The following is a 20,221-nucleotide window of genomic DNA, read 5'->3' as shown; positions in this document are numbered from 1 at the left end:
CAGTGACTTCTCAGGACTACATGTGATGTGTCATGCAAAGGCCCACAGCCTCTAGCTGAAATTTCTTAAAGTAAGTGACGTAGAGGTGGGGGGGGGGGGGAGAGGAGGATATTTATCCCTTGCTTGAGGTGAAGAAAACAACATGCATTTATTCAAAATTTACTACCAAGCAGCCATTAATTGAGAAAACTTTTGGTAAATATTTATTAACCTGTGAAAGTCTCCATATTCCATTTATCATACCAATATATCATTATATTCCTAAATAAAAGTACGTTTCAAAACTCTATGTTTTAGGGAGTTGTATAAAGCAAAATTGAAATAAAAAGTATTAAGCAAAAAGTATATTAAGTATGTAGTGTTTATAGCATGTTTTCTACTAATTATAACAGTCTAGTAACACAAGCTTATTTGAAATTCACATTAGAGAAAAGCAAAACACAGATGTCAATACTTTCTGGACTGTGTGCCCTAACATCCTGTGGACCTATGTCCTGTTTCAACCTTACCTCCTTTCTTTTTGCTCAATCTTGCCATTACCAATATCATTCTGATTGGTCACACTGATAGAAACTGACAGGCTATATTTGAGAATGTGACAGGGTCAGACATAAGTTAAAAATATGCGCTTAAGCCTAAATTTTAATATGTGGATGCCTAATCTTGCTCATCTAAATCTTCATTTAGGAACACAAAAATATTTTTGTCATCAGAAGTTCTGAAACCAAATTTACTGCTGCCATCTTCTTTTGCAGTGTGCTGGGCAGGCAGGGTGAAAAAAGTAACATTAATTGATGTGCCTGAATATTCACTTCAGGCATTTACTTTAGATGTTATTTTGCCCTAGATTCTTTGTTCACAGATCTCTTTGCTGCAGGAACTAAGAATGCATTCACTGACAAGGCCATACCATCTGCTATGAGGCAACATTGTCAGGCTATGACTTGGTAGCTCTTTTGGGCCATTAAAATTGTGCATCTGGAACCTGGAGGAAGATTATAAAATGTTTGATACCTACAGCTGGAAGAATATTTAAAACAATATTTTTGAGCTGTGAACGTTAGTGCTTTGATTTGATTCAGTCCTTTCTGTAGCTGTGAATTCACAAGGCTTCTATGAAGCTCTGCAGAGCTTACTTGAATGCATGCATTTAATGTGTAAAGTTATTTAATAGGTTCCCCACTAAACACTCACTGACTGCAACTTGTTTGCTCATTGTATCCGAAAAATACACCAGGACTGATGAATAGCATCATAAGTAACAAAAATCCACACCCAAACAGTAAATGGGTAATTTTTAGGCAGCTTTTTGACTACATTTCATACATTCAATCCTTAGGTGCAGACTATAAATAATGCTTTTCTCTTTTTCCTATAAATGTGACCTATCCCAGAGCAAAAGGGTCACAGTGGACGTCTCCCTTCCTCTTGGTAATGTGAAAAAGATCACCAGGTAACATAGCCAAAATCCAAATTCAGGATTTTATACTATTTTTTTTAGACCATAATCAGTATTGTTTGCAAAAGGACTAATAAGCCCTTACTGTTTGCTACGTGTGCCAGCATCCAGCCTCACTACAATGGTTTAAGCTGTTTGTACTCTGTTCCATTGGTTTTGTATTCCAGATCTGTGACTAACATGACAAGCTGATCAAGTGAAACAAGTTGATCGGAACTGGCTTTCTCTGAGAGTGATCTGAGCTCTTCTGGTCGGGTATCTCAGATAACCATTTGCTATTCTCCAATTTCTTCTCTCTTATGACTTGGATTGCTCCACCTATCACTAGCTTGGAAAGATTTGATAGCATTACAAAAGGATAGCATTACAAAGGGGTAAATTAAGCTGAATGTCTATGGATAACTGCAGTTAAAATAGCAATGGATGGGAGGATGAATTACTTCTCTGCTAGTGTTGATAAATGTTACATATTCATGAATTTATACTATGAGCAGAGCGTCCACCAACAACCTTGCACATGGTGCTAGTTTTTGAAAAACTTAAGTTGCTCTTGGTGTCACCTTACCTTGTTCTGGCCCCAGCTCTTTATAAAAACTCTGAATCTCAGGGGGGATTCCTCCTATGTAGATAGGTGAGTTTACTTTTAGTTGCTGAACATGGGGTTCCAGCATCTGCTCTCTCAGTTCATCCATACTTGCTGAAACTACAGAGCCCTCCTTGTTCACAGTTACTTTCTTCCACTTTCCATCACAATAAGACAGTCCTAACCAGAGATCCACTTGTGTAAAGACAGTGCCCGTTTTTAACAAGACGTTTAATATTCCACTTTTCAGTTCAATCTATAGATTTTAAAACAGAGAAAATATTTTGAAAAAGATGTCACATACAGAACAATAAAAGATGAGTACACTGCAGATATTTTAAAAATAAATCAACTTTTAAAATGGTAATGATATTTTTATCTTCAGGATAGCAGAAATTCAAGTAAAATTGTTTGCACAAACCACGCTAAATGCAGTGCACCAGTTAAATTCAAAATGTAGGAACATATATTCTGTGTGTTTTTTTGTTTGTTTGTTGTGGGTTTTTTTTTGACAACTGATTTGTCACTAATGTAACTAAGTAAAAAGAAAAGACAATGAATCAGGACTGTTTTCGTTTTTTTTTTTTTTTGAGAATGAGAAAACAGCATTTTATCTATCAATTCATTTTTGGGAAGAATGTAAGAAGATAATAAGGAAATGAAATGTCAGACCTGATTAAGCTCTTTTTAATTGGCTGGTGAACTCAATTTCAAATTTCTCCAGCGTACATTGATTCTGTATTTCATCCTCATTCTCCTAAATCTTGTAAGAAAATAATTGTTTTTGTATGTGCTTTTTGAGATTAATGTGCCAGTTTTCTAATAGAAACACATTTTACTTAAATTTTTACTGTAGAAGTTTCCAAATGCTTTGCTGCAAAACTTTTTATCCTAACTGAATTGAATGCAAGTGGGGTGAGAGTGTAAATCGGCAGGTATAGAGCACTAAACATTCTGATGATGAACTTGTGGTTGAAAAGTATGGATAAGCTCACAAAAAGGCATTTTTTCTTTCATGACAAATTCTTAAGTAAATAAAAACTAAAAAAATAATATAAATGCTTATTACCAGCATTGACAAGCTGACATATTTAGGTTTCTGGTAACATTAATATTGCAGTATTCATAATCAGATTGTATTTTCTTAACAGGGACTCCAGTATATGAAAGAACTCAGTACTTGAGATGCCCCTGGCAATGTTTATCCTGTTCCAAATTGCACACTGACTGCTTGCTCACAAGACTTTTGTGAAGTCAAGGGTTTTGCCTGTCTATTTGCTTCTTTGGGACCACAGCTTTTCCCATTTCAATGCGTAAACAGCCCTTCATAGCTTAGGTCGCTAAAATACGGGTGAAATCATGGCATCAGTATTGATACTATAGCTTGTAAAAGCAGTCCATTGGACAAGTCGTCATTTTTTTTCACTGATGAGAAATAACATGGATCACGCTGTCCTGGTGGGAAGAAAGTGTTTCAGGTCCATGACTACAGCAGTACACCAACAAGTCTGCCAGACCTAGCGGCTGGAGAGAAGACATGGTGATCAACATGGGGTGATCGACTCAGCACATCCCCTCTTCCAATTTACTCAGTTTGATAGTCTGAAAGCAGAAAGCAGGCAGAGATTGATGCTTGTGCTTTTTGTAATGACCTGGACTGACATTTAGAGTGCTCAAGAACAGCTAGAAGACCACTGTTCAGTTTGAACTGTTCTGCATGATGAAGATTAAAAAAAAAAAAAAAAAAAAATGTCCTGGATACATCTGGCATTTACACGTCGTCTCTGGTACCAAGCAAAGGTTTAGAAAAACATCTCATGAACTCTTTGTTTTTGATAAAATTCTGAGACCACTTTAAAAATGCTTGATTGTTAATTTATCCTCTCTATATATACATATATATATACATTATGATGTTAAACCATAAATACATGAAGATCATCTCATTCTCCCGATGGACATGTTAGTTACCATCTCTCACCAGAGACAAATTAAGATCATTCTAAGAGCATTACACCAAAACCCCAAACCTGAACAGGTTCTCAGTTCAGTGGTTAAAAGCATACTTTTTAGAATTTGGAGTACACATATTAAGCATCACTGCAACTTGCAATGATACTGTTCCTCTACACACAATTCTTAATTTGAGCATGCAGTGTTGGAATCAGGAAAGCCAAAGCTCAGACAGGATATGGAAAAGGACACAAAGTGCAAGGAGAGTTTCCACAGGCATGCTGGCATGTTCAACAAGCAGCTGGCTACTCGTGACATCTCTCAGGTATTGATACTGGGACCAATTCTGTTTAAAAAATGTATTAATGATCTGGGAAGTGGAATGAATGTACTCTTAGGAAGTTTGCAGGTGATAGTAAAGAGGCTGCAGCTGATCTTTTAGGCAATAAAAAGCAGCTTTGAAGAAAATGACTTGGAGGGTCCAGGTTGATTACAAATTGAACACTGGTCAGCAGTGTACCCTCGAAATGATGAAGATCAACCAGGCACTGGGCTGTATTAGAAAGAGGGTAGTCAGTGGGTCCAAGGAAGATATATTGACACACTGGAGTAAATTGAGTGGAAGGGCACCAAGTTGCTCAGTGTTGGAGTACATGACATATGAAAAGAGGCTGAGAGAACCAGATTTATTCAGTCTTAAGAGTAGGTGTGATGAGAACTTTCACCTCTGTTCAACTACCTTGTGGAAGGATATAGAGAAGACAGACCCAGATTCTTCTCAGATATACATAGTGAAAGGATGAGAGGCAACACACAAGTTGTAACAGAAAAAATCACAGTTAGATATTAGAGTTTTGTTGTTTTTGTTTTTCTTGTTTTCACGGGGAGACACATGCCAGAGCAAGAGCGAGCAATTCATACTACTTTATCTGTTCATAGTTTGCTCAAAATTATTATGTCTGGGTCCAAAGAGAATCAGACTGACCTCTCTAACTTCAGTGAATTATCTCAGGGCTTGGAACTCGTGGAAGAAATGACCTTTACACAGAGCACCTTTCTAGGACATAATTTTGTCTTGGCCAGAAGACAAGAGAGACTCTTTGGCAGTTTGGTAGCAGGCAGCCATGTGTCTAGCTACAGTCATTCCAAAACTATAAAGCTAATAAGAGAGCTGTGATCTATGCAAAGGGATGGGTCAGGGAATACCATCATACGTTGTGCTCAGGATAAGTGGTATAGCTTCTAATCTGTTTTGCAGTGCAAGTGTCTCCTGACCAAAGCTCCTAACAAAGACATCGTAGCTCATGCGCAACATGCTACACACCTCATTTTCACTTCCTATTAACCTTTTTTTGTGAGCTCAAGTGTACGGAAAAACCTTCTGTCATCATTATGTATGTGCAGAACACAAAGCTGCAAGGGTTGGAAAAGCATGCATATACTCATCCTCTCTAAAATTCCTCATCGCAAGGTTATGGAGATGTCCCAGTCAGGTGTAAAGGGACATTAAAAAATTTTTACTTGGTTTAGAAAAAATGCTATGAAAACTAACCACAATTTTTGGTGTTAAAAATAATATAAATATAAAACTGGCAAAAATCTGGCAGTATGAGTACAAAACAAAAGTGTTGTGTCTACATTGTGCTTTTGACTACACTTTAAATTTACTAAGTCCCCTCTGTTTTATAGCCAGAGCTTTTCTCATATTTCTGTTAGTCTTTCACAGAGCAAGAGGAAGGAAACAAGGACCACATGCCACAAGAATCTCCAGAAGAACCCAAGCCCCACATTTGTCCCTGTGAATACTGTTCAAGTAAATAGTGCCCCTGTACCATGAATTACATACATACTAGTCTTTTTAGTGTGGGACAATAGTGTATATAGCATCTTATGCTACTAGCCCATGACTCTGGTCATTACTTAAGGACAAACTAAAGCAATAGCATGTAATTAAAAAGACTTGCTATTGCAACTCATTATAATTTCTGAACCAAGGCTGCTTGAAAAGGAGGAAGCAATCAGGTCTAGGAGAATTCAAAATCCAGGAAAAAAACATCTGCTGAAAAAGTAATATAAAAAGTAAATACAGAGTAAGTTATAGCTGACCTGAAAAGGAGAAAAATATATTTATATGCTTTATGTCAGAAGTTTAAAAGAAAGAGCACATTAGATATAATGCCATACAATAAAACAGGCTTTGACGTGACAAGCCATTAGCAAAACAGCTGCAAAGTAATAAATAAACAAATAAAATAAAATAGAAATGGAAAGGGCAGGTCAGGTTATAAAGAATAACAATAGACTCAAAAATCTCTATGTGTAAATGATTGCTTCTTGGATCTACTAAAAAGAAATATTACTTTCAATGTAATCCTCTGTAATAGCTGCTAGTTGGTGCAACTAATAACTATAGTTGACCCACTATGCAGTGGTGACCACAGTCTAATTATATTCAAAATCCTTGGAAGAAGAAAAATATGAAAACAGAACCATGTAGTCAGTACAAAGAGTTTGAAAAACTGCAACAAACATATTCAACCTTAACCAAAGTCCTAAGCATAAAACAGTCTTATTTAACAGAGACAAAATGAAAGTTCATAGGCATCTCTCACAGATTTGCCTAATACAGGACTTTTGCAGCTTCCTCAACAGTTTTGAAAAAACAGTGAAAGAAGTGAGATGGTATTAAACTGGACCACTAATTTCAGTCTGTATGGCAATTCTCATATTTTAAATCAAAATGAATAAATCTTATTGATTATAAATGAACCAAGAATGAAGAGAACTCTTTTAATACAAGTCTCTTATTCTACTTTTTATTCACTTCTAACCCAGCAAAGAGAATAATTCTGCTTTTTCATATACTGATATTTTTCTTATTATAAATAACATGGGTAACTTATCTGCTGGGTGTATCTTAGTACGCAAAACTCAATGATCATACCTGAATACAGTTATTTGTACTGATTTCTAAACTTACTGCAAGATAATCTGGGCCATCTTTATTGTAAACAAACAAAAGCAATCCATTCAGTTGATCTGTTCTGAATTTGAAGGAGATCTCAAATTCCTGTCCGCCACTGAAAACATCTGAATGCAATTCTAGGAAGCCTTGAAAGAAAGTAAATACATGAATAAGTTAATCAAATACAGAAATAATAGGCTCATGAAACAAAAAACAGAAATCTATATGCTACTTTCTGATTGGACATGAAGATCTCAGAGGTTTCAAGACTAACGTTTATAGCTTTCACTCAGCTTTGTAAATGACACTTCTCCGTAATTTATTGTAACAAACCAAACTGGTGCAATGTCCTAACATCTTGCTACAATGTGAGACCTGGCATTTTTTGATATATTATGGACATCTGACTTTCTAAAAAAAAAAATCTACCTGCAGTTAGAGCAGCACCTCCTCTCCATGAAAGCAAGTTTAAAGCATTTAAAAATAATACTATATAACTAAAACTGCTTTGAAAATCAGATCACTGTAATACTTTCAGTATGACTCCCTTTTAGGTTGCAAGAATATACATGGCTACTACACTGTACAGCAAATTACCTTTGCCAAGAAAATGTGCTCCTTCTGATAGGACAATGGGGCACCCTTCCCAAATATGATAGACGTTGTTTTGCTCTTCAGCATCCTGCCAGTTCAAAGATTCCCAATTTTCATAAGGTGTATGCATTTTTTTCAAAAAAAAGTCACTGAGACACCCCACAAATCCTTTCTGGATTATCGTCTTCATCCCTGAAGAAAAGGAAAATCATTTATTAAAGCCAATCACCTGCAACTAAGCATAGGGATGAATGCACATGTTTTATACACATTCACCCTATCACATATGTGCAAGTGTGAATTGATAACCACTATCATTATCATATATCACTAAATCTGTCTCCAAACTTAATTCAGATTTATGAATGCATCTAGTCACTAAGGACAGCAGCTACTACCACATAGCTAGAAAATTTTAAACTTGTTGAGTTATTGCATACAGGTGACTTCAGCTCAACAGAATATAACTACTCCATGAAGATTCCAAGGAAATATTTTAGGCTTATTCTCTCTTAAAAAAAAAAAAAAAGGCGCTATTTTGAAGAAAGGCATGCATCTGCTAAATAGGAAAAAGCAATGTTGCAAAAGCTTCGACAGGTGAATACACTTCTAGAAGATCCACCAGGAAGTTCTTATTTCCTTGTTTGGATAAAAAAAAAACACTCATGCATGACTTCTGTCTCTTTTTCTTTACTGGAGACAAAAGTATAAATCTGGTTTTGTAGATAGTAGATAGTATTCTCTTGAATGATATTTAATCTCATTTTTATTATTTAGCTGAGGTTTTTAAGGAAGACATCCTCGATAATTTTATGAACTAAAGTTTTTAGAAGAACACATGCACATATTTGTGGGTTTAGTAACCTGAAGTAAAGAAGGTGAAGAGGAAGTTGTATTATAGTATATAGTTATATTATATACCTCAGTGCAAGTCATCGATTAAATTTCATGTCTTTATCACTGTTGGGAATGCAAACTTAATGAACAGTTTGGCTTTCAGATTTATATGAAAAAATGTAAATCTGGATACGAATACACTGAGAACAGCTGACTGTATCCTGGTTTTTTATGAACTAAAAAGTACCAGTTATCTGTTGGTAGACTATACTCTTGGCATATAGGCTAAGTTTATATATGAAGACATATGTCTGTTGATTCTGTGGAAGCCAGCTATGATCTAGCTCCACACAAATACAGCTGTAGAATACAGATATATTCATACACCACTAAATACAATGCAACAGTCCCTGAAGGATCCTAACTCACTCTAAAGAGGGCTAGTACATTCTATTTCTGCAACCAGGTGGGATGCACAAACTTGTGTTTAAGCTAGTAAAAACAATTTTCATGCATTTTTGGAAAATAACTTTGGAATCTAGAACATAAAACACACACATAAGTTTCACCTACACAACAACTTGCTTGCAGACATAGTTCTATAATTCTGTAGTTATATAATTCATTAAAATGTACACAGACCTTATTAGATGTAACATTGCTTCATCGCTGATTAAAACAGATATACAGATATTTCATTCTATCCCAAACATGTAGAAGTAAACAAATTGTATAGGCTTATTTTTTACCAAATAATTATGTAAATGATTATGCAATTAAGTATGGTCCTCATGTTCCTGGCACAATGTCAATACAGCCCACACTACTGCAAAGGCAGTTAAGTCAGTGCCACTGTCTAGGATTCCGGGTACACCATATTACATAGACCACAGTCATACTCACCTACATCCCTTCTTACAATAGAATAACCCTGTGGAATTCCTCCAACAAAAACTCCAGTGTTCTCTCCAATAATGGTACTGCCACTAGCAGCTAAGGAAGAACCTAAACAAAATTGGTCAAGATTCTTGTGTTTATACTTTCAGCAGATTTTCAGCTCAATGGAATATTGACATTGGATAAAAGATGCTAATGTAGAACATTTCCTAATATTTCCCCATACATATCCTGGAAATATTTACAATTCTATTTCACAAAAGAGCATCAACACAATCATACATTCACGAGCATAAAAAAGCAGACTTCTCATTCCTAGTATTACATTATCAGATTCACAGCAGACACATACTTCAGATGCATTGACAAAAGAGTAGCTATTTTGTTAAAAAACTGAGTGAATTTTTTGTTGTATGGATGCACACAAGTAGTGAGAAAGTAAGCAAGTGAGCAACAACCCAAGTAGTACCAAAATAATGAAGCAAATCTGGATTGATTACCTGTGTACTGCCCATCCACTGTGATGTTTCCCAGAGCTTGAATTCTTGTAGCAATTATTTGGTGCCAACTGTTATCATTGTACTCTTTTCCACCATCATTAGTTGGTGTGACTGCTACTGCAGATCCCTTTTTATTAACAGGAGAATCCAAGTTAGAACAGGAAGGTAGTAAGATTTAGATTTATACCTTAACTCTTCATACCACTGTGGTATATTAACATCCAGAAAATAAAGACAAAGGTCTTCTGTGTAGCTTCTTTTGGAATACTGAATGATATTTATAACTGATTCCCCCACCAAATTAATCTCCTCAAATACATAAGGAGTGAAGGATCCAGTCCAGTTTCTATCAAAAACAGAAAACCCTGTGTCATTCCCATGATAAAAACAAGGATGAGACAAATATTGAGGGTAATGTCACACAGATTTCTGATTTTTTCTTTAATGAAGTTTCTATTTAACTACTTCATGGATTGCTATGGTTGTATATTTGATGGATATGATTCAATGTGCTGTTCAGTTCAGAGAAAGCACCTTCACATTAGGATTGTTGACTGCAGAGCCTGTCTATTGGAAGTGACTCAGAACAGAGGAGCATTTGTAGTGATGTATGAAGAAGCGTGTCATCTCTGTTAACCTGGTATCAAAAGGAACTGAAGTTTTGGGTGGGAGGGTATAGTACATTTATGAAGAAAAAGGTCATACCATGAGATTCAGAAAAAAAATAATCTAGAAGGTAATTAATGAGGATGCTTTTACAGTACAAGCTTGTACACATACAGACTGTAAAAGTGGTTTTAATTTTTTTCCCTGGTTTTATTAAAACAAAAAAATATATAATGACATAAGGGGCTGAATATAGAGATGACCGTGACAAAACACAGAAAAATCTTTTCTGGATTGCTGAGTAAGAGGAAAATAACAGATGCAGATGTCAAACCAAATCTCAAGGCTGTAAACCATCAAAACAATGCATATTTTTTTTAATCAATATTTGAATTTACTTAATTTCAAGAATTTTCCTGGGATTCACATCCAAAATGTGTTCAATCTTCCCAGTAATCTCAGTAATATTCTCTCAGAACTTTATATCATACTTTAACCACATGGTAACTCAGTGTTATTCAGTTGAATTCACAAAATAAATTTGTTCTATGTACCAGGTAACCACATAAAAGCATTATGTTGCACAGGCACTATATGATATTAAAGAACTGCAATTTTTGTAGTTATTTCATAGCTTGACAAGCTTAACAAAAACAATTTCTAAACATTTTCCAAATCTTTTTCCAAAGCTCAGATTTTTCTTTATTTTATTTTTTTTCTCAGATCATCTAGTACTCTTTCTGGCACAAGGACTTTAGAGTTATGCATATGAAGAAAACCTGTTAATAAAAATAATCACTGATTGTATTAATATTTTAAAGGCGTTGTTGAAAAGTATTGTGCCTTTGAAGTGACGTGCATCTAAGAGAAATCGCTTGTCATCACATACATTTATAAATACTGCATGTATTTTATTATACATTTTTAATCGTGAACTCACCATGTATCCTATATATGAAAATACATAAGATATGTACATATGTACGTAATTACAGAAGAAAGTACTTTCCGTGAACATTTACAGCATGTTTCCCACTCCATTCAGCCAATGGCTTGGTATTAAGACAGTTTGTACAGCAATCCTCCATCCCATGATAACAATACAAAGTTATATATCCTTACGTTCTAATCATTCTAATATGCACTCTTTCATGTACTATTTTTTATTGTCTTCTCTTCTGTTTCAACATTTTAATATTTTACAAACACACATTTCATTATCGTAGTTTAATAATTAAAACCAGAACTGGTGTCATGCCCAATTAATGTGCCCTGGTAGCATGCCCATTAGTTTTTCCATTAGTGAATTCAACAATACTAATGGGATTACTAGCATAGGATGCTAATTGGGCGTGACATAAGAAACTGGCTTACTTCTTAGCATACCCTTGCTAATGATGAAATTAATGAGCATTTTATTAAATGCTGTCTCATCAAAGTGTACTTAGTTAGCGTTAAAATTGTTACAAACGATGCTGCATTCTAAAGATCAGGTGCCTGAATAAGTGGTTCTTCATATTATGTTTGGCAACAGTCTAGAGCATTAATAGTTTTATACATTAGAAACCACATTTATTTGTGATCATTTCAATCTGGGACCACACAACCATATGTGCTAACCTGTGCTTAATTTCAGGAAGAAGAAAAAAAAAAAGGAAGAAAAAAAGACTGTGTTCAGGATTCAGAATGCACTGCATTGAAGGTCTCTGACATTTTACTGAGAACCACCTGGGTAACTCTGCGATAATACTCAAATATCCTGTTGTGAAATGGCGGGTTATGCATTTTGACACAAATAGGGAACCAAATCTGGATTATTTTGCTGAGCCATACAGTAAGTCTTAATTTTTAGCAGCTCTCAGTAGTATATAAATAAATTGGAATCTCTGTGGCTCTTCATGCTGATGTTTACATTCATGAAAACATGTACACAAAAAAACAAGATCACAAATATGGATTCTCAAAAATACTGGCTAGGTGGCAAAGTCGTAACATAAACAGAATTCTGCCAGTCGGGTTTTTTCAATGGTCAAATTCCTACCAGAGAGAAAGTAAATGAGTACTGAAGTTTTGCCAGTGCCAGGCAGCAAGACACAGTTAGGATTCATAGCTAGGTATTCTCGATCTTCCTTTTTTTCCTTGAATAACAGCTCATCCTCAGACTCCATCTACCACTTTGAACAGGAAATAAGAAAAGAAACTCGTATTCCTCTTTTTGCTGGCAAATTTAGTAAATAGATCATCTTCTAAAAGAAGAGCTGGATTAAATTTCCTCCATACTGGGAGAGGAATCCTGATACACTCTCTTCAGAAGACTGTCCTAAATCACTAGGAAAAACGTATTTCAGATTAGCATTAAATTTCCACTGTTAGTGATTTCACTTTGTATAACATATTCAGTGCTTCTCTGGGGAAGAAGAAAAAAAAAGGAACAAATTACCTGCAGCTTGTGAAACACAACTATAAATTCAGCGGTAGGTTTAAAGAAATTATGATGAGAAGAAACTCCACAGACAGCTGAAGGTTTGCAGAAGCACCAAGCTTAGAGGACGGTCTGTGGAACAATGTAACTATGCAGACAAGACCAAGGTAGGGATCAGTTAGAAAAGAAACTCATGCCTCCTGGAAAATGAGTAGAAGCCAACAAAGAATGACAACAAAGGAATAAGAAAGGAGAAGAGCAAACAGACAACATAAAAGAAAGACAAAACAGATGGTCAGATTAGATGAACGATAGTGTACATAAAGTTTAGAGAAGTATGAATAGACAGGACAAATACTTGAAATTCACACTTAGGGAAGAACAAGTTAGGCTTCTGAAAATTTCCCACTAAGAAGAGTTGGCGGGACTATCCCCGGAGCACATACAGTGAAGAGAGAATGCACTGCTTATCATGAGCAAAGATACATACAAGAATGCTGAAAGGGACTCGGGGTAAAGATAATTAACCTGTGACAGGGCACAGCCGTAATGGAGCACAGACTATTACACCAAACTGCTATAGATAAAAAACAGCAGACATGGATGTCATCAAAAGAATTTTTGTACTTTTTAATAGAAGTGTACAAAGGTAGGGCCATAAATGTTTATCATATATGTCATGACTGTAATTAGAGAAAAAGATGCATATAACCTGGTTAAGAAACCTCATGATGTTGATAAGAAGCAATTAAAACATTTGCATTCTAATGCAAACAGCGATACACAAATGAAGGAATGAGAATTGCTATGGAACGTGATATCTGACATCATACAATAGGAATAGGAAATAATAGTAAGCAGTTACTTACATTCAAGAAGCTACAGAGGCTTGTTGCATGGACAGGAAGATGGCAGAAGAGATGACAACAGTCAGTTATATTGAGAAAGGAACAACTGAGTTGGAGGAAGGTTATTTAATAAAATTCACAAGGTTCAATCACTATTATTTCCTAGAGGGCTGCAGCTTAAAAAGCAGGGTTATCCCATGAAACTTGCTGAGGACGCAAACTTGAAAGACTTCATTAATATGTAGAAAGATTTGAATATCCTTGCAACAAGAATGTTAAGGGCTGGCACACTGAAACGGAATTAGGTTTAATAATACAAAACATGAACAAGAATTTTCACTGCTACCTAGGAACCCATTAGTTGTCAATGACAGAGAAAACCTTGGTTGCATTAATTGGCCATAGGATCACTACAAGGTGTCAATTTGATGCAGTCACAGAAAAGACTACACCATGTCTTCAGTAGCAATAGGAATGCACTAGTATCTTTGAACAAGGCAATCATGGCATTCTTCCTGAACACTGCACAGATTCAGTGGAGAGGAAGAATTAAGCACAAGAAAGCCAGGGACCTTTATGCGTTCTTCCTGTCAGTATATATGCACTACCATAACTATAAGGAAAAGGTCTTTCTTGGCTATATCTAGGTTTGTAACTATAAATCCAAGTAGAGAAAAGAGGCTAAAGAACTGAGACAAAGTTATGAAATTACCAAGATTTAGGTGTTTAAATGCCCTTTGTGAATCTAGTTTGAATCCTCGAGCATAGAAATTCCTTGCCTTTTCTCTCAGTATTTGCCACTAGTTACATAGCAAACGAGGAGAAAGAACTCCTTATCGCAGATCTTCCTGGAACCGTTAGAGACCAGACTTGTTCATGCACTGTGGAAAGACCCCATGTGGCTAATTGGAACTGTCATTTCCAGAAGGCTGTAAAGCAACCATTATGGGACCTAAATGCATGAGAATAAAGTTTGATGTATTTGTGCTCCTACAACACCAACTATAATTCAATCCTAATCCAAAAAGAAAACTTTGGACACTACCACAGTAATACATGACAAAATTACAGTACTAAAACTCCAGTACAAATATGTCAGTAGAAGACTGACCTCTACAGTCCTTTTGATAAGACCTTGGAAATGAGCTCCCTTCCTCTGTCTCTTCATCTGTTTCAAAGGAAAGCGTTCACAGACATCTCTTCCTCATTTCCATGAAGAATACATGTTTTAACTGTTCCCCAAGAGGATGGTACAAAAACAAATCTGGAAGCAGTAGAGGCATTAGCAGTGATTCTCCCTTATGTAAAAACAGGAAGCTCTCGGAAGTGGCTCATCTCAAGTGACAAATCAGCTACGGGCTGAGCTCAGCAAACCATAGAAGCAGCTTGAATTGGTGTCAGAAATGCTGAAACCCAGAACTGTCAGAGAAGGGAAGACAGCACTGGCCCAAAGAACCAGTTTCGTGAGAAAACATTTTCAGAGAAATTACAAGTGAGAGCAGAAAGCACAGGACAAGATAACAAAAATTCAGATCCAATTCTAAGCTCCTCTGTGGGTAAAAAAAAAGGCATCCCCAAGTGCTTCCTCCACCCTTTGCCAATCCCAGCACTAGAGACCACAGCACCATCAGTCTATCCTTCCGAGTAGGAAGAAGTAAACCAGCAAGACAGAAGGCAGTCCCATAGAAAGGAGAACAGGAAAAAAAGGAGATATGCTCTAGAAGATGGATGGACATAAGAAACTAAAAATTCAGATCTGATCATCACTCTCAAACCAGAACTAAGTAGTCTGCATAAAGCCATTGCCCAACAGTTTTAGTTCCATCTTTCATTCATTCTTAAGAATGCTATAGCCACCATAAAAGACATGCTTAAAATATGAAAGATGAATACAGATTTAGTTTTAGGCTCTCTCCAATCCATTGGCTCCCTGTCACGACATCCATCTCACACTAGCCTTCGGGCAGCACCATGCCTCCTCTACAGATTGTCCGTTTCTGAAGAAAAGGTTTATTGCTGCACACCGCTTCTGCATGTTCATGGAGCACCAGTGCCTGTTCCATGTCAGCTCAGGAAGCAAAGTGGACTGTAACATCTCTAAATCCACACCTTTTTATACTGTTAAACGTTTCTATTCAACTCCTGGAGCAATAGACACAATGCCAACCACATAATTAGGCATGACTGAAGATGTGGGTGATAAAGTGACCCAGCCCTCCAGCAACACTGGAGCAGCTGTAACTCTACAGAAATGGCGCATGTAAATGGATACATATGATAGCAAATTCTGTCAGTATCATTAGAAAAATCTCATAATTGCTCACAGATTCTATGATTTATGAAATATAACCAACTTTGTAATTATTCATGAGAAGATACACTTTTGTAGTACACAGAAAACAGAAAATACCCAAATAGAAATGCAAGGAATGTGATCTTATTTTTAATTTTTGTAGAATTTATTTGATATTTCTCTGATTTCTTTTGTCTTTGCTCTAGTCATTATTGCTGGAAGTCAGAGACTACTTCCATCACATTGATAGCAATAAGAAGTCAGTAGGGAAAGACAGTCTCAAGATAGGAGGCTTAGGAATGAATGACTAAAAAATATAAAACCTTTATTTACTAATTCAAAAACTTGTTCTTTCTAGCTGTTTGATATATTGCTACTTTAAGTTGTAGTGATGTTTGATGGTACTGGCCAAAAAAAAAAAAAAAAGCAAAAATAAAGCTGTGAATTGTGGTAAATGTAACAAAAAAGGAGAAAGACTTTAGTGTTTTAATGTTTCTTTCCCCAAAATCTCCAGTTAACTAAGGGCTCTGAAGAGCCAGTTAACTTGAACCATTTTAAATAAATAAATAGATAAGTAGGTAAAGAATCTTGTTTTTTGGTGTACCTGTGGATCAAAGAGAAAGTAAGGACGCCCACTCCTCAGTTGAAGTGCAATATATTCCTCTTGATTCCCAGGTGATGCAGAGAAAAAAATTAAACCATCAGGTTCCTGGGTTCTAAATTTCACTTTAATACCTGGTTAGAAAAAGCAAGCAGACAGTTAATACCAAAAATTATTTTTATCTGTTTTGACAGTGTAATTACAAACAAAAGTTGACTTAAAACCAGCAGTAAAATGACAAACTAAAAGCTTGGTATGGAAGTTTTGTCTACCTAAAACCTCTGTTAGTCATTGTAGGAGAAATTCTCATAATCCAGACTGAATCAATCTTTGAGAGAAACTTCAATGATTTCAGAGCTCTTACTCATCGGTAAAAAAAATAAAAAGATATAACCATGACTCATGCTTTCTTAAGAAAATATAATTCAAATATTAGAATCAAATATTAGAATCTTATTCTAAATATTAGAATCTTATTCTAATATTTGAAGAACAGGAAATTTTACATTTTGATTTCAACATGCACCCTAACATTTCTATCAGTAAAGAAGGAATGAGGTTACTAAACTGAAGTGTTTCTAAGAATAAAGGTTTTTTTGGTTCCAAGATACATGTATCTATGTATTTCTTTGTATATTTATACATGATAGCACCTAAGTGCACAAATAACACCTGGAAAAGAAAAAGCTTTAATAAAAATTGGGAATATCCCAAGGAATAATTGATGAACTATGCTTAATTAAGAACTTTCCAGATCATTATCAATAGTCTCCATTTGGCTCCTGATAAAATGTTACCTCAACACATGAAATTTCATTCAAGTGGCATAGAATAAAACAATTATTCTTTTTTTTTCCTACAAATAAAATACCAAAAAAAAAAAAAAAAGAAAAATAAGCCAATTAAACAGCTCCTACATATTGCTGTCCACAGTATAAACTTTCTCAGTAACAACCTAAGGACACATTAATGAAAGAACTTATAAATGATGTATCCCGTTTTGAAAAGGACAACTATGAATAAACAAGTTTTGGATAGCCACCAACCTTTTATGACTATAATGCCTTCCTTTTTAAGCTATCTCCTAGAAAATCATCTGACAGAAACAAATCAGAAAACTACAAAACCATAGGCCCATTGTGGCACAATTTTTCTAATGTACAAAACCAGACAGTGTATGGTGGAGGAGTGATCTGTGCTTTTACTCCACTATTTTTTTTGCATAGGGAAACAGAAAGGCAGCAATAGAAACATCTATCTTTTTGTCTCAACTTCAAAAGTATAATATGGAACATACATTCTACATTTAAAGAAACACTAGAATAATTCCTTTAGTGAATACTGGGTGATATACTCCATATATTTTCTACATTACATTACAGTTTTATCTCACAATCCATATATATTCTTATAAATAAACAACAATTTTGAACAGCAATGGTAAGGTAAAACTGACTATAGATTCCAAATGCAACTAGGCAGGTGATCAGCCTGTGATGCAGCACAGAATTATTTAGCAAAATTTAAGATCCACCCCTTTATTGAACAGATAGGAAAATAACCAAGAGCTGCTACAAATCAGATAAGTACCATAAAGAGTCTGCTAACTCCCTGGAGTTAGTGTTAACACAAAGACATCTCCTTGCAGAGCCCTTTATTTATCTGACAAGATCAAAATACAGTGTGTACCATGATATAAAAATGGTTCTAACTGTATCATCTTCATGCTATATCTTTATTTATCCACCTGGTCCATTTATTTCCATATTTCTCTCTCACCACTTTATACAAACTTATTTCTTATCCCTTTTTTTTCACCCCTCATCCCACAGTTGTCACAATATCGACATCTCCAGAACAAAGTGGAAGCAAATGTTTCTCAAATTCCCAATCAAATCCATCCTGCTAGAGCGTGATTCCTTTCTCTCTTTCCATTTCAGCAAGGGATAGGTGGAAAAAGATGGAGCAAAATTTCTAGTGCTCATTCATGGTAAAAAGAAAATATTGTCTTGTAAAATCATGAAGTTGTTGGGTGACTTGGAAGAAAGCAGTGAAAGCCCTAGTGAGAGGAGGAAAAAAAAACACCTCTCTACTATATCCAGAAATGTTCCAGTAACGCTACTTCATTCATAAACTATACAATTCCATGACATTTCTGTGTAAAATGCTTTTTACAGAACAGTGTAGTCTATTGGCATTTACTGAACTATCATACTGCTTGGTCTTTTCACACACATTTCACCATTTTTGCCAGGCAGAAAATAGCAAATGATGAAAATTGTTTTTATAGACAACATCTATTACAAATATAAATATAAATTTATATATATAATTCTGATGCACATTCATAGTAGATCATGCTTGTTAATTATCTATACCCATAAAAAATATCCTTTGACCCTATTTCTTAAGCACATTTATGTAATTTATGTAATACAATATCATGCACACAATCACAGAATGGTTGACGTTGGAAGGGACCTCTGAAAATCATTTAGTCTACCCTCCCCTGCCGAGCAGGATCACCTAGAGCACATTGCACAGGATGGCATCCAGGAGGGTTTTGAATATCTCCAGAGACGGAGACTCTACAACCTCTCTGTGCAACCCATTCCAGTGCTCTGCCACCCTCACAATAAACAAGTGCCTTCTCACACACATGAAACATTCTCTCTTAGAAAATGAAAATCAGTCATGCTATTAAAATGCCTACAAGATCAATTGTGTGCAACTAACACCAAGCAAATTAAATAATAAAAATAAAATAAATAAATAAACAGTATCCGTACGTAAGGAAAAGAGAGGGATTGTAGCTTTGCCTGGCTCAGAAATCACTACTGCTGTTCTTTGGGGTTCTATCAGTATCATCATCTGCTGTAGGGGCTGACTGATGGCCGGCCTATAATCCCACACTGGAAAGCACGGCTAATTTAACAAGCTGCCAGTATTTTTGTCAATCTGCAAAAGACATTTCGGAAGACCAAAAGATGCTTCCTTACACCTAATTCAGAAGGACATCTACAAAGGACATAACTGAGTTTCCATAAAAACACCAATATTTTATAATATCGAGTGTTAGAAAAAATGAATTATATGGGTCATAACAGTAAAGTTGCAGTAGTTCTTGAAGTTTTTAAATGATATACAGGAGCACTCTTTCTCCTTTGGATATTGAAGAAGAGGCTTACAAAACCTGAATTCCCACCTATAGAACTGCCATTGTTTCTTATAAATTTTGATGAGTCAGAAATCTTAATTTTCATTCATATAAAGCAAATTCTTCTAACTTTATTTGTCACCTATTGCAGAATTCAGAATTTTTACTCCTTGAAATTCAGGTATCTTTGGAGTTTCTCGTGAGATAAGGAAGTTCATATAATCTCTAAGTACTTCTATGCCTTCTATTAGTACTTTCCTCTATTTCTAGAAGTGAGTAAAATGGAGAAATCAAATACTATGCAAGCTGGTGTCTCACTGACTAAATTCTGCAAACTTTGCAGACCCTTGGTTTGAGGAAAAAAATATGCCAGCTGTAAAAAACACCACAGCACAGGAGAAGAATTTGAAGAAACGTATCTTAAACATGACTGGATTATTTTAAAGCCTGTTTTTCAATGGAATATAAAAACTTATGAAATCAATACTTTTATCAGAAGTATCCTA

The 20,221-nt window shown here is 35.5% G+C and overlaps 1 protein-coding gene across 3 annotated transcripts in view; it reads right to left on the bottom strand.

Moving 5' to 3' along the window:
• Positions 1-20,221, bottom strand: part of USH2A (usherin) — a 416,419-nt gene that overhangs the window by 239,106 nt on the left and 157,092 nt on the right. The window contains exons 22-27 of one of the 3 annotated variants that reach the window (XM_083828188.1): positions 16,562-16,692; positions 9,789-9,915; positions 9,295-9,396; positions 7,558-7,746; positions 6,976-7,106; positions 2,025-2,298 (exon numbers count right to left, since the gene is read on the bottom strand). In XM_083828188.1, coding sequence (XP_083684314.1) covers positions 2,025-2,298; positions 6,976-7,106; positions 7,558-7,746; positions 9,295-9,396; positions 9,789-9,915; positions 16,562-16,692 — 954 coding nt within the window. Of the gene's footprint in view, positions 1-2,024; positions 3,645-6,975; positions 7,107-7,557; positions 7,747-9,294; positions 9,397-9,788; positions 9,916-16,561; positions 16,693-20,221 lie in introns of those variants that run through there. The other 2 variants (XM_083828190.1, XM_083828189.1) reach the window with 2 other exon arrangements.

Source organism: Anser anser (genome assembly GCF_964211835.1).
Source record: "Anser anser genome assembly, chromosome: 3".
Taxonomy (NCBI): Eukaryota; Metazoa; Chordata; class Aves; order Anseriformes; family Anatidae; genus Anser; species Anser anser.
Note: the sequence above shows the minus strand (reverse complement) of the source record. Positions and strands in the feature narration are given on the sequence as shown.